The 13439-nt window shown below is 54.2% G+C and overlaps 1 protein-coding gene across 4 annotated transcripts in view; it reads right to left on the reverse strand.

The window, feature by feature from the left end:
• The window catches only part of SLCO2B1 (solute carrier organic anion transporter family member 2B1), a 51282-nt gene extending 38190 nt beyond the window's left edge, over positions 1-13092 (reverse strand). For 2 of the 4 annotated variants that reach the window (XM_029206856.1, XM_029206855.1), the window contains exon 1: positions 12601-12910. In XM_029206856.1, the coding sequence (XP_029062689.1) occupies positions 12601-12616 (16 nt within the window). In that variant the 5' untranslated portion in view covers positions 12617-12910. Of the gene's footprint in view, positions 1-4432; positions 4707-12600 lie in introns of those variants that run through there. The other 2 variants (XM_029206857.1, XM_029206858.1) reach the window with 2 other exon arrangements.
• Between the last annotated feature and the right edge of the window lie 347 nt (positions 13093-13439).

A 13439-nucleotide genomic window follows, 5' to 3' on the forward strand; every position in this document is an offset into this window, starting at 1 on the left:
CTCTCAACCTGGCAGGAGTTTCCGCTCATTCAACAATCTCCGCTGGAGCCTGAAAATTGCCCTGAGGACACTTCTGACACAGAGAGGGGGTGTGGGACCTCTCACCCCATCTCCAGGGAGATGGAAGGCAAACTCAGGGAGGGACTACGGAGGCCTGCCACCGCCAGTGAGGGTTTTGTGCTCCTCACACAAGATACCTGGGAGCCTAAGGAATTTTTCAAAACTGAGATATAATTCACACACCGTAAAACCTACCCTTTCAGAGTATACAATTTAGTGGTTTTAGTACATTCAAAAAGTCATACGCTACCACCGCTATCTAATTCCAGAATATTTTCATCACCCCAGTAAGAAATCCTGCACCCATTAGCAGTCATTCCCCATTCCTCCCTCCTCCCATTTCCTGACAACCACTGATGTATTTTCTGGCTCTCTGGGTTTGCCTATTCTGGACATTTCATATACATTCATATAAATGGAATCATGCAATATGTGGTCTTTTGTGACTGGCTTCTTTCACTTAGCATAATGTTTCAAAGGTCATCCATGTTGTAGCATGTATCTATGCTCCATTCCTTCTAATGGCTGAATCATATTGCAGGGTATGGCTATATATCAATCACATTTTGTTCACCATTTATCTGTTGATGGACATTTGTTTCAGGTACGGTGAATATTCATATACAAATTTGTGTGTGTGTGTGTGTGTGTGTGTGTGTGTGTGTATGTATTTATTTATTTATTCATTTCTTTCTCAGTTCTCTTGGGTATATAGCCAGGAGTCGAATTCCTAGGTCATATGGTAACTCTATGTTTACTTTTTTTTTTTTTTTTTTTTTGCGGTACGCGGGCCTCTCACCGCTGTGGCCTCTCCCGCCACAGAGCAACAGGCTCCGGACGCGAAGGCCCAGCGGCCATGGCCCACGGGCCCAGCTGCTCCACGGCACGCGGGATCCTCCCAGACCGGGGCACGAACCCGCGCCCCCCGCATCGGCAGGCAGACTCCCAACCACTGCGCCACCAGGGAAGCCCTATGTTTAACTTTTTGAGGAACTGCCAGACTGTTTTCTAACACCATTTTACACTCCTGCTAGCAATGGATGATGGTTCTAACTTCTCCACATTCTTGCTAATACTTATTATTGTCTGCCTCTTTGATTATAGCCATCCTCATGGGTGTGAAATGATATCTCATGTGGTTTTTTTTTTAATAGACTTTTATTGGAGTATTATTGCCTCACAATACTGAGTTAGTTTCTGTTGCACAACAAAGCGAATCAGCCACATGCATACACATGTCCCCGTATCCCCTCCCTCTTGAGCCTCCCTCCCACCCTCCCTATCTCACTCCTCTAGGTCGTCACAAAGCACCGAGCCGATCTCCCTGTGCTATGCAGCTGCTTCCCACCAGCCAACTATTTTACATTTGGTAGTGTATAGATGTCCATGCTACTCTCACTTCGCCCCAGCTTCGCCGTCCCACCCCACCCACCCCTGGGTCATCAAGTCCATTCTCTATGTCTACCTCTTTATTCCTGCCCTGAAACTAGGTTCATCAGTACCTTTTTTTTTTCTTTTTTAGATTCCGTATATATGCGTTAGCATATGGTACTTGTTTTTCTCTTTCTGACTTAACTTCACTCTGTATGACAGACTCTAGGTCCATCCACCTCACTACAAATAACCCTCATGTGGTTTTGATTTGATTTTCCCTAATGACTAATGATGTTGAGCATCTTCTCATTGCTTATTGGCCATATCTTTGGGAAAATGTCTATTTAAATAGCTTGAGGAGGGACTTCCTTGGTGGCACAGTGGTTGAGAATCTGCCTGCTAATGCAGAGGATACGGGTTTGAGCCCTGGTCCAGGAAGATCCCACATGCCGTGGAGCAACTAAGCCCGTGTGCCACAATTACTGAGCCTGTGCTCTACAGCCCGCGAGCCACAACTACTGAGCCCATGTGCCACAACTACTGAAGCCCGTGCACCTAGAGCCCATGCTGTGCAACTAGAGAAGCCACTGCAATGAGAAGCCCGTGCACCGCAACAAAGAGTAGCCCCTGCTCGCCGCAGCGAGAGAAAGCCTGCGCGCAGCAACGAAGACCCAACACAGCCAAAAATAAATAAATTTTGAAAAATAAATTAATTAAAAACAAAAACAACAAATAGCTTGAGGAATTTGGTTGAGGAAATGGAAGTGTGTGTGGCTGGGAAGGAGTCCCTTTTGTGGGGTATGAACACTCAGAGGAAACAAGGAGATGCTGAAACAAAAGTGACACCTGACAGGGAGGAGATAAGGGGTTGGTCTAGATAAGGGAAGTTGGGGCGAGGCTCTGTGGAGGTCACTTTGAAGGAGAAGAGAAGGTGAGGGGGTTCCAAGCAAACTCAACCAGAGGAGGTTGACAGGATGATTTCTGAAGCCCAGTTCCTCTCACCAGCAGAGACCAGTCGCCTGCTGTAGCACAGAGGCTGTGCTACATGCTGTCCACGTGTGTAAAGGCTTGCATGCACATTCTGCATGCTCGTGGAGCATCTCCACGACTCCATGCCTTTGGGGCCTCATGATCTCTATGCTTCTGATGAGGGCACCAAGGCTCACAGGTAACAGCTCTGCTGACTCCTGTTGGTGCAGGAACACGAGCCGAGGTGTTCACCTCAGTGTCACTCTGTGCCCCTTGCACAGGTTTGATGAGGGGAAGAAGCACAATGTTCTTCTCTGTCTTGGCCCAACCAAACCTAGCCAGGCCACCTGGAAGGCAGCAGTGTCCGCCCCCAAGGGGCCAGGCCAACCAGATGATGAGGCTGGAGCTGAGGCTGGAAGGTCAGAAGTCACTGACCTGGATCCCCAGCTCTGAAAGAAACCCAGGGGATGGATGAGGGAGGGGGCAAAGGTCAATGGACCAGCTCAGGACCTTCCACCCTCCTGTGGCCCAGTCTATAGTGTGAGCCTCTGGGTGGAGGAGGGAAGCCCTGGCCCTGGGCCCTCCGCCTGGGTTCTGAGAGCAGCCACCAGTCAGTGTGTTGGGTGGCCAGTCGGTCACTGAACAGGGCTGGTCAGATCGGTTGTCAATCCCCTTTGACCCCTTCCCGTGGGCTGGACGCCTCTATAGGGGGGCTGGCAGCAGACAGTCTGACTCCCTGATAAGGGATAGAACTCGCCCTGGAAGGAGGGTCCTGAATCCAGGGCTGTGTGTCCACCTCACCTCACCTGCTGTCTCTGAGGCCCTTCCCATCCTCTGAAGGCTTTTTCAAGGGCCAGCCCTGACAGGAGAGAGGGCAGCTGAGGGAGTGAACCTGGGCTGAGCTGGGCTGGCCTGTAGGAATAAGGAGAGAGGCAGGGAACCAGGTCCCAGGAAAAAATTCCAGCCTCTTCCTCTCCTAGTTGGGTAGCCACTTTTGGGGGCCCCAGGTATGCCAGGGGGTTCCAAGGGCTGGCAGCCCGCAGCTCCAGAGCTGGCAGGCAAGGGGCCTGTGTGCCTGTCGGTGGGTCATGTGGCTGCTCATGCACTCATGCCCATCAGCTGGTAAGTCACTGGTCCACTAGCCCACTGTCCTTCAGGAGACTTGTCTGTTCGGGCTGTCAATTGCCCACTCACTGTAGAGCAGCTGCTCAGAAAGCCAGTCAGAAAGTTGCCCCGAAAGTCTGTCAGCCAGAGACCTTCAGTTCAGTCAGAGACTCCAGATGTGTGCAAGGCACGGGGTCCTGGCTGTGGCCATACCCCCTCCATGGCCAGGAGTCTGAGTCTGGGGGATGAGGGGCAAGGTTCAGAGAGCAGCCTGACAGGAGGGGCTGATTTTCCCTGCCCGTTCTTTCCTGGAAAGGCGCAGGGGCCTGCCTACTCCAGCCACCTTCCAGCTATAAACAGCACATCTCAGGCAGATATGGGGCTGCGAGCCTGGATGTGCCCCTTTATCTTTCTCAGTCTGTTTCCTCTGTAAGGCGAGGATATAGCATCTACTCAAGGAGGTAAGGCATCTCGGGCACCTGGCTCAGGCTTGGCACACAGTAGGCCTCCTGAGGGCCAATGCTCTCCCCTTTCCTGATAATCTTCAAGTACCTCTGAGGCCACAGACCCACCTGAACCCATTTCCTTCCACGCAGCCCTGGTTCCTCCACGTTAACGCCTCCCTCCGACAGCTCCAATCATTCCGTCTCTGGATCAACTCTCTCTTTCCCATCCAAGCCCCAGTCAACCGCAAGACCTGAGGACCCGGACCCCTTCCCGCCGTGCACGCTCCCTAGCTGTGGAGGCAGTTGCCCAGGTTTTAATCCCCCAGCTGGTTTTGATCCCTTAGACCAGCGGCCCCTTTGCTTCCTCATCCTCAACACAGGGCCAGCAATCCCTACTGCCCACTGCCGAGAACGCCCCGAGAACCAGACCCTCCCGCCACGTTCAGCCTGGACACTAGAGGCCCCAAACCACACCTTACCGATGACATTAACTTGACTTTGCTATTCCACTGTCTTCATTAGCATTTTTAGTTTTTACTCTTCTTAGACTGAGCAGCCCCAGCAAATGGCTTGATTTTTTATGACAGGAACTTCCGAAAAGACGGAGCGACTCTTCAAGGGAAACCATCAACAGGGTGTGCACCTCAGATTCTTCGAATCTCTGCCCCCCAGATCCTCACCTTGCTGTTTCTACCAGAAAACCCTGGACTGTGGTATCACTAATCTTACCCAATCCTGGTCATCCCTCCCTCACCCACCTCTCTCCCCATTCTGAAGAACTGGCTGTAAAACAAACTTCCAAATTCTCAACAAATATTGACCTTTCCTCCCCACTCCGAGATACTGCCAAAGCTTTGAGAAGTGGTATTGTCCCTTATCTGGGTAAATAACAGACTTTGTCTTATTGGCAGGTTGTGTCACTAACATGTGGGGAACCAGCACTGACACGGTGCATAGCAGGTGCTCAGTGAACATTGTTTTCTTCCCTGTCAGGTACAAACCCCCCCACCTGCCTTCATACTTGCTTTGGGACAGCAGGGAGCATTGCCACATCTAGAACTTGGGAACCAGGAGAAAGTTCAGCCCTGAAGGGCCAGGCAGGCGGGGGGTTGGGAGACCCAGCTCTCTGGCTCACCTTCTACCCTTACAGGAAGTGGCCTGATGGAGGAGTTTGTCCTGGGGCCACCCTATGTGCTGGGCTGGGCACACTCACCCAGCCTCCTAGCAAACGGTTGAGGTAGCTGCTGTGACTCCATGATGTGGATGAGGAAACTGAAGCACAGAGAGGGGAAGGGGCTTATCCAGGTCCTGGGGCTGGTAAATGGCAAAGCCTGGACTGGAACTCAGGTCTGTCTGACACCTGGGCCCCTAACAGCAACCATGAGATGGTGGCTGCCAATGATGGCCTTAGAACCTATGAAAAATAATCCCCATGTAGCCATTTCTTATTCTGGCCTGGCTTCCCTCCAGTTAATTGTCAAAGGTGGTTGTATGGGGACAGTCGGCCATTCTACCAGCTGATTCTTTAGCTGGTCAGTTAGTCATTTCATTGGTCAGTCAACACCCTCTTCTGAGCGTCTCAGAGAGCACTGTCAGGGCAAGGCTGGACAGAGAAATATGGTGAGAAGGACATGTGGCCCTCAGTCCAGGGGACCTGAGTATGGTGAAAGTTCAGGACTCATAACCAAGGCCCAGATTTGAACTTTGAGGAGGGACGGGCTGAGAAATGCCGAGAGAGCCTGGGAGAATTCTCATATCCTGAGGATGGAGGAAGAGGGCTTGGACCAAGGAGGGACAAGGAAAGGGCACTTTTTCTCCAGAACATTCCAGCCTGTCCCTCAGCAGAGAGAGCACGATCTAGGGTCACTCAGACCCAGTGTGGCCTCGGGACAGCAATTAGACCTCTCTGAGCCTCTGCAAAATAGGAATAATGAGCCTTACCTCTCAAGCCTGCACAAGGGTCACACAGGTAACATCCTTTAACTCCAAGATGCTGCACAGTGTCAGTTTTGTCAGTGTTTGCCCCAAATTCACCAGGGAGCTATCTCCAGGCCTGGCCACCAGGCCTCAGAACTTACTGTCCTGCAGTGGGACACTCAGCCCAGCAGTGCTCTCTCACCTCCTCCTGTTCCCTGAAGAGGCACAGAACCCTCTGGAAGCCTCCCTCTGCTGTCTCCTTGTCTTCCCTCCCCTCTCCATCCTCACCTGCTGCATTCCAAGACATTTATTTTTTATATTTATTTTTTTTTGCGGTACGCGGGCCTCTCACTGTTGTGGCCTCTCCCGTTGCGGAGCACAGGCTCCGGACGCGCAGGCTCAGCGGCCATGGCTCACGGGCCCAGCTGCTCCGTGGCATGTGGGATCTTCCTGGACCAGGGCACGATCCCGTGTCCCCTGCATCGGCAGGCGGACTCTCAACCGCTGTGCCACCAGGAAAACCCTACCTTTATTTTTTTTCCTGATAATTTCCTTGTGCAAGAGAAGGAAAGGACTCTCCCCTACCCCTGCCACCACACACGCTTTGCCAGGGTGGTCAGAGGAACTAGCAGAGAGATAATACAGGGCAGAGGTTACAACGGGGAGGCCCTGGCCAAAGGCCCCATGTGTAGCTGCGTGAGCTGTGCGCCATGAAGTGAACGGCACCCTCTGGAGTTGTGCGGGGCGGACGGCAGTCCTGCCTGGGGGCACATCTGACTCCTAGACATTTTTATTTGGCTTGTACAATGCTGGCTCGCTGAGTGTTTTTAAGTTAGTTGCCAGCATTTAAAAAATCAGGAAATTTCACACAAAACTCCCGAATTTTGTTTTTTCTTGAAAGATTAGCAGATCTGGCAACACTGGGCCCACCTTCCTATATGGAAACACTCAGCTGGTCTAAGATGCTTGCCTTTCATGTGGCAATTTGCCCTGTTAGAGCCTCTTTGGGCCCACCTGGCCTGCTTCAGGACCCTTTTCACCTGCCTGTGGGCTTCCCCATCTGTGACCCACAGCAACCCTGGGCCTGAGGAGTCTGCTGGACAGGAAGCCAAGGCTGGGTTAACCCTTTGAAGGGTGAGGCAGCAAGACCAGAAAAGGCCATGACTTGCCCAGGGTCACCACGGTGGGGATGGAGCTTGTCTCTGCTTGTTATAGGAGTAAGAATGAAGATTGTTTCCACACATACTGTCAGCTCCACAAGACAGGTGGCCGGGGTCTTGGAAGCAAGCAGCCCAGGTGCCCGCTCTCAGGGAGCTACCAGGGTGTGTGTGTGTGTGTGTGTGTGTGTGTGTGTCTGTGATCAGGGCAAACACCTAATACAGAATCACAACATGTGCTCACTGTGTGACACAAGAAGTTCCAAGACTATAGAAACATAGTGAAGAGGTCCTAGACTACACTTAAAGGTTCTGGAAGGATTCCTGGGGGAGGAAACATCAAAGTAAAGGGCAGAAGTATGAAAGTGCAAAGACTGCTCAGGGAACGAATAGTCCAGCAAGACTGGAGCACTGGGGTCAAGGTGGGGAGGTGAGGCTGGAGTGGTTGGACGGGCCAGGCTATGACCACCCTTGAATGCCAGGCTGGAGGGCTGGGTTTTGTCCTGAGCCCAGTGATGAGGTCTCATTTGGCCTCCTATGAAGACCTCCGTGCCTCTTGGGAGAGAGTGGAGAAGTCAGGCTGTGGGCCGGGACCAGGGAGAATGCAGGAGTGGGGTCCAGGGGAGCGAGCGATGATGGGGTCTGGGCCAGGTGGTGGCAGTGGAGATATAGAGTAACAAGCTGATGGACCACAGTGGGGAGATGGGAAGGACAGGACTGGGTGGAAAAGCAGGTGGATGGGGAGTGCAGGAGGCCAAGGAGTCCTGGGGGCAGGGGAGGGGGGAGAGGTAAGGCTTTTGGTCTGGGTGTACCACCATTTAAGGCAGCATTGTAGGGTGATAGTGAGCTCAGCCTTGGACGTGTGAGTTTGGGCTGGCACGGGGGCTCCCAGGGGAAGATGCTTAGGAGATCGTGGGCTCCAGGACAGCCCATGAGAGGACATGGGCCAGAGCCAGTCTGGTTCTCAGTCTGGAAGGCACGTGTGGAGAGAAGGGAGCAGAAGCCACACGAGGGCAAACTTGCCTTTGAGAGTGAGAAGCCTCCCCCAGATGCCCTGGCTGAGGAGAGCAGAGCCAAAGGAGGAACCCATCCTGGAACCATGTTCAGGTGCCAAGGTTGAGGGGATGGTGCAGGGTCACAAAGGAGCCCGGAGGTTTCTGGAAAACCTACCAACCACCAGCACTCACACAGCCACGGCCTGAGCTGTGATGACTTCCTAGCCGCAGACACTGGGCAATCCATTTGTCCAGATACCTCTCTCTGGAGGTGTGTGTGTAGGAGGCCAGCCTCGTGGCTAACCCTCGCCTCCAGCCCTTCCTATCTCCTAGATTGCCCTGGGCTGCCTCAGCCTGCTGGCTCCCTGGCCTAGCTCCTGCAGCCCATGCCAGCTCTCTCTCCCTCCATAAACCTCCCCTGCCCCTCCTGGTCCAGTTCCCTCAGCCCTTTCTCTGGGATGCCAGGCTGGTCACCCTCCTGCATCACTTATGTCCCCCTCTTATCTGCCCGATTAGCCAGTGGACTCCCCTGGGCAGAGGCTGTCCTCTCCTGGGTCCTGATGGACCAAATCGGGTCCCTGTTGAAACCCTTTGGGACAGAAGACTTTGAATTCAAATATTTGTTTTGCCACATTGTGGCTGTGATCTTAGGCAGTTTATTTAGCCTCTCTAAGCCTCAGCCGCCTTCTCTGGCACACAGCGGCTTTGGTAGGATTAAAGGAAAATGCCCTGCCTGGTACACTGTGGCCCTCAACAATGGTGAGTTGAGGACCCCATCTGGCGCACATGAGTAGGACGCCACAGCCTCCAAGAGGTCAAGGCCACCCCTAGTGAACATTCTTCTCTGGTCCCAGTAGATGCTTGCTATTCCCCAAACTCATCCTGTTCTTTTCCACCTCTCAGCCTTTGTACATGCTGTACCCTCAGCCTGGAGTGTCCTGCCTCTCCAGCAAACCACTTCTCATCTTTCAAGGCCAGGCTTAAAAACATGATTCTTGAATTGAGTTAAACAGAGTGAGGGAGAAGAGAAGGGTGGAGTGTGGGAGTCTGGGGAAGCGGGGGGCTGCAGCATGAGCCTGGGGTGGGGTGGAGGCAGTGTGGGGCCCCTGAGGGCTTCAGTTCCCCGTGTGGTCCCACAAGGCTTCCGAAGGGGAAGAATCAAAGACAGGAAGTTGGGGCGGGGCAGTCTTGGGCCTTGGGCTTGGCTGCCATCTTTGGGAAATTCCTCCTAGCAGGATCCTTGGGTGGTCTGTTGGGAGGACAATAGCATGTTACTGGCCTCCAGCTGTTGCTTTCTGGTGTTTTCCAAGCTGGGTCAGAGACACTGTGCTGGGACTTTCTATTCCCAATTCCAGCCCTGACTACCCCATCTAGACCCGAGATGACCCTAAAAATAGTGATGAGGACCGGGGGATGGAGGGTGAGCCCTGAGCCCTGAGCCCACAGGGAATCCAGGCCGGCCTCCTTAGGCCTAAAACACAGAGCCTGAGGCTCAGAGACATGTGCCCATTGGCCCAGGCCACACTGCTTCCTCCAGCCAAGAGTCCCAGCTTGTCACTCTCTGTGCTTTACTGTTTACTCCCCGAGGGCCCCATTGTACCCGACCTCACTCCTTATCACGAGTCTCCAGTCCTCAATAAGAGTAGGCTTTCAAAGCAGATTGGAGGGAGGGAAGGAATGTCATGGGGCAGGGGCTGCTGGGAGCATGAGGAGGATGGAGGAGAGCTTCTGTGCTGAACCTTCCCCAATACCCCACCTCTGCCCCACCTGGGCCAGGTTCTGGGGCCTCAGGAACGGATCAAATCAGACCCCATTCCCAGGGCGCTCCCAGTCTGGGGAGGCGGGCATTGTTCTCCACCACTCCAAGCATCAGTGCTTAGGGCTCTGGGCTGCAGCCCATGAGGGGGAGCAGGAACCAAGTTCACCTCCTCTCCACCCCCAGGGTGTGGCTAGGCCCAGGCTTGCACCCTGGAGGTAGCCAAGCCTGCCCCATAAAAGAGGCCTCTGCTCCATTGCTCTCTCCAGAGGCAGAAAACTGAGCTTCTCAGCACTGGAAGGGACCAAGTGACCACCTCAGCCGACCCCTACCATCTACTGCACAGATGGAGAAAGTGAGTCCCAGAGAGGGATAGAAGCAAACTGGGCAGTGGATACCTGGCATCCGATCGTGGAGACTCCTAGACTCCTAGACTAGGCAAGCTCGCCATGTGGTTCCCAGCTGCCTAAGATCTGGCGCATCGGACCAGGCCCGGCCTGGAGGAATAAATCCCCTGCCCACTTCCCAGTCACTAGCTCCCAGAGAAAAGCTTGCTTTGTCTGGAACCAGTGGAGAAGTGCCCAAGGTGGGTGGAGACTCACCAGCGTGGGGTGTGTGAAGGGAAGAGAAAGCCCCGAGGGCAATGGCACAGAACGGAAAGGGCTTTGGCATGGGGCAGGCCTGGTTCTGGCCCCGACTCGGCAGCTTGCTTGCTGGGTGACCTTGGACGAGTCACTTGCCCTCTCTGAGCATGTGTTTCCTCACTTATTAAAAAGGGTGAGAGAATGTCACTGCATTCTCCTAAAGCTAGTGAGGCAGAGCTACAATTTGAAGCTGGTTCTTTCCCTTGCCCCACCTCCCTGCCCTGGGTTGGCCCACATGTGAACCTAGGACTGGAGAGAACAACAGAAACAATACCAGGAACGAGGAAGGACGAACTGCAAAGAGAGGGTCAAACAGCATATGGGAGAGAGGTTACTTCCAGCTGGGAGAATCAGTCTGGAAGGCTTCCCGGAAGCGTCGGTGTTTGGAGGAGTTAGAAAACAGGACAAATTTCACGAGAATGGGGTGTGGGCAGGTGCCTTCCGGGTGGAGGTAAAGCTGAGCAAAGGTGCAGAGGTGGGAAACCAGCTTCCCTGAATCACAAAATGGGCGTGGTCTGGGGAGATCATTTTCTTCAGCGCCTCCCCCATAGACCAGGAAGCTCTGCCTGTTGCCTAAAGGCACGGGGCGAGTTGGTGCTGGGACTTGGCTGACGGCCAGGTCTGACCCTGACTCTTTTCTCTGGTATCTGCCCCTGGCTGGGACTGCTGGCCCTTCTCCCTCAGGCCAGCTGTGTGTGGGTTTCTTACCAGGCTCCAGGCTCTGTGTCCTGCCCCAGCTGCATCCCCACATCCCTCAGACCAGAAAGAGAGCATGGGGGAAGCCTGGCCATAGCTCAGACTGGGGCTCAGGAAGAGAGGCCAGAGGTGGCTTCGGGTGGCTCAGTGGGCAGAAGCTGGGGTCAGCCTCCTGCTGTGTGTGTGGGAAGCGGAGGGCCAGCTAGAGAATATGCCAGAGCTGAGCCCTGCAGGGGTCAGAATCACAGTTGGGGGACAGGTGTCGTACAGCCAAAGTCACTAGTTTCTTCCCGTAGGATCACCAACCCTCAGATCCCATAACAGGCCAAGGCTGACTGGGAATTTGGTTTGTCAGTGGCCCGTCTCCAAATCAACTCACTCTCACTGTCATCTCCCCTGCAAGGGCCTCAGAGGAAGCATCCACCCCCACCCTTCCTTCCATGCCGTGGCTGCAACACAGCCACGTCTGCCTGCTCGGCCCAGGAAGCCCTCATGCCTCACTCCCCGAAGCAAGTCCGGCCTTGTCTGAGTGGGTGTGAGGCACACAGACAGCTGGGAGAAGGCCAGAGGTGATCGCTGCAGGGCATCAAGCCCGAGGGCCACCCTATCTGAAGACCCTTTGTTTCTTTCTTCCACCTTCCTCCTCCTGCCCAAGAAGCTCAGCAGGACGCTCTGTTCCCAGAACCAACGCCCTCTCCACATGGTGCTTTGGGCACGCTCCAGACTTGGCTTCTCAAGGCTTCAAGACACCTCCCCTCCCGCTTCCTCCCCGCCCCACCACCAACAAACGCACGTAGGTCTGTGCAGGTCTTTCTCTGAATCGGTTTCTTTTCTGTGCTGATCTTTCGGATTCTTTGTCTGCAGGCCCGTCTCTCACCTGATCTGTCTCTGTCTGATTCTCTCTCTCTCTCTCCCTCACTGTCTCTGCTTCTCTTTATCTCTCCTGGTCTCTTCCACAGCCCTCTCTCTGAGCTGGTCGCCCCTGTCCCTGCATTGCTCCAGCTGACACCTCTTGATCTTTGCCTTCTCCTGCTGTCTCTGGCCTTCTGTCTCAGACTTTGTCTGACTCTGAGTATCCCTGGACTTGATCTGGGTCTGACTATACTTCTCTCTATCTCTGTTTTTGTCTGCTTTGTCTGTCTCTATCTTTGCCTACTTCAAAGGGAGAACAGGGCTTGGAGAACGTCCAGGGGCCTCCCTTCCCATTGCCCTTTCGGTTTCTCTGTCTCATCAGGGAGGTTAAGCTGGGTGTCCTGCCTCCAGCTGAGTAAACAGTGTCCCTTCCTGCCCCTCTGGTCATTCACTCATTCATTCAACATACCCTCACTAGGTCTGGCCATGTATCTGGCTCAGTGTAGGGAACTGCGAACCCCTGCCCCACCCCAGTGCGCACAAGTTACCCCTACAGCCTCACCGTTCGCCCTGGGAACGTGGGCCCCAGACTCCCTCCCAATGCCCCTTTCTGACTTTGTCCAGACTTACCTATCCTGGGTCCCATGATTTCTGGGGCGCAGTGAGCTTCAGCCCCTATTTCAATCTCAGGACTGGAGCTTAGTGGGAGAGAGGGAGTGAGAACTTATCTGGGGCTTCTGTAGACAGCAGCCAAGGGACCACAGCAGGGATGCGCCAACGTGGGGACTCCAGGCACCGGGTCGATCGATGCTTTTTGGGCCACGGTGGACAGCAGCCACCTCTTCCAAGTGAGTTAGGAAGCCCTGCTCAAACTTGACCCTACTCTCCAAGTGCCTAGTCACTAGTTCCTTCTCTCGTCTCTTTCTCTGAATTCCTCTGATCTCTGGCTGGGGCAGCCCAGGGCCAGAGTCGTGGAGGAGGATGTGTTTGTTTAGATCCAGCCCCGCTGATGGGAGGAGGCTGCTGACTAGCCTCCCCTCAGCCTGTTCCTTCACAGCCTCTTGGCTTGGCACTTCCCTTGGATATTTTCTCCTGCGAGCAGTGGGGAGGTGAGGGGCAGAGGGAATGTGGACGGGTGGCCCCTCCCAGCCCTGGGGTCGTTCAGTCCTGATTTTCCAGTCTCCGCTCTGCATTCCCATTCCTGCTCTGAGCCTCCTCCCACACCGAGCTCTCGTCCCAGTTACAGAACTTTTTTCACCCTCCAGGAGCCCCATACAGAGCCACTTTCCCCCACTGTCCTCCTTCACTGAACCTCTGTCCCCCTCAAGCTCTCACCCCCTCTCACCGATCCCCTATCTCCTCTCTGAGCTCCTCAGATCCAGAGCAAGGCGGGACTCTATCCATTGGGAATCACAGTGGCCAGTGCCTCTGGGGGAGGGCAGGGACTCGTGGTAGCAGCTCCAAAGAGT

This window comes from Monodon monoceros, unplaced genomic scaffold, assembly GCF_005190385.1.
Source record: "Monodon monoceros isolate NGI ecotype Baffin Bay Population unplaced genomic scaffold, NGI_Narwhal_1 Super_Scaffold_7, whole genome shotgun sequence".
Taxonomy (NCBI): domain Eukaryota; kingdom Metazoa; phylum Chordata; class Mammalia; order Artiodactyla; family Monodontidae; genus Monodon; species Monodon monoceros.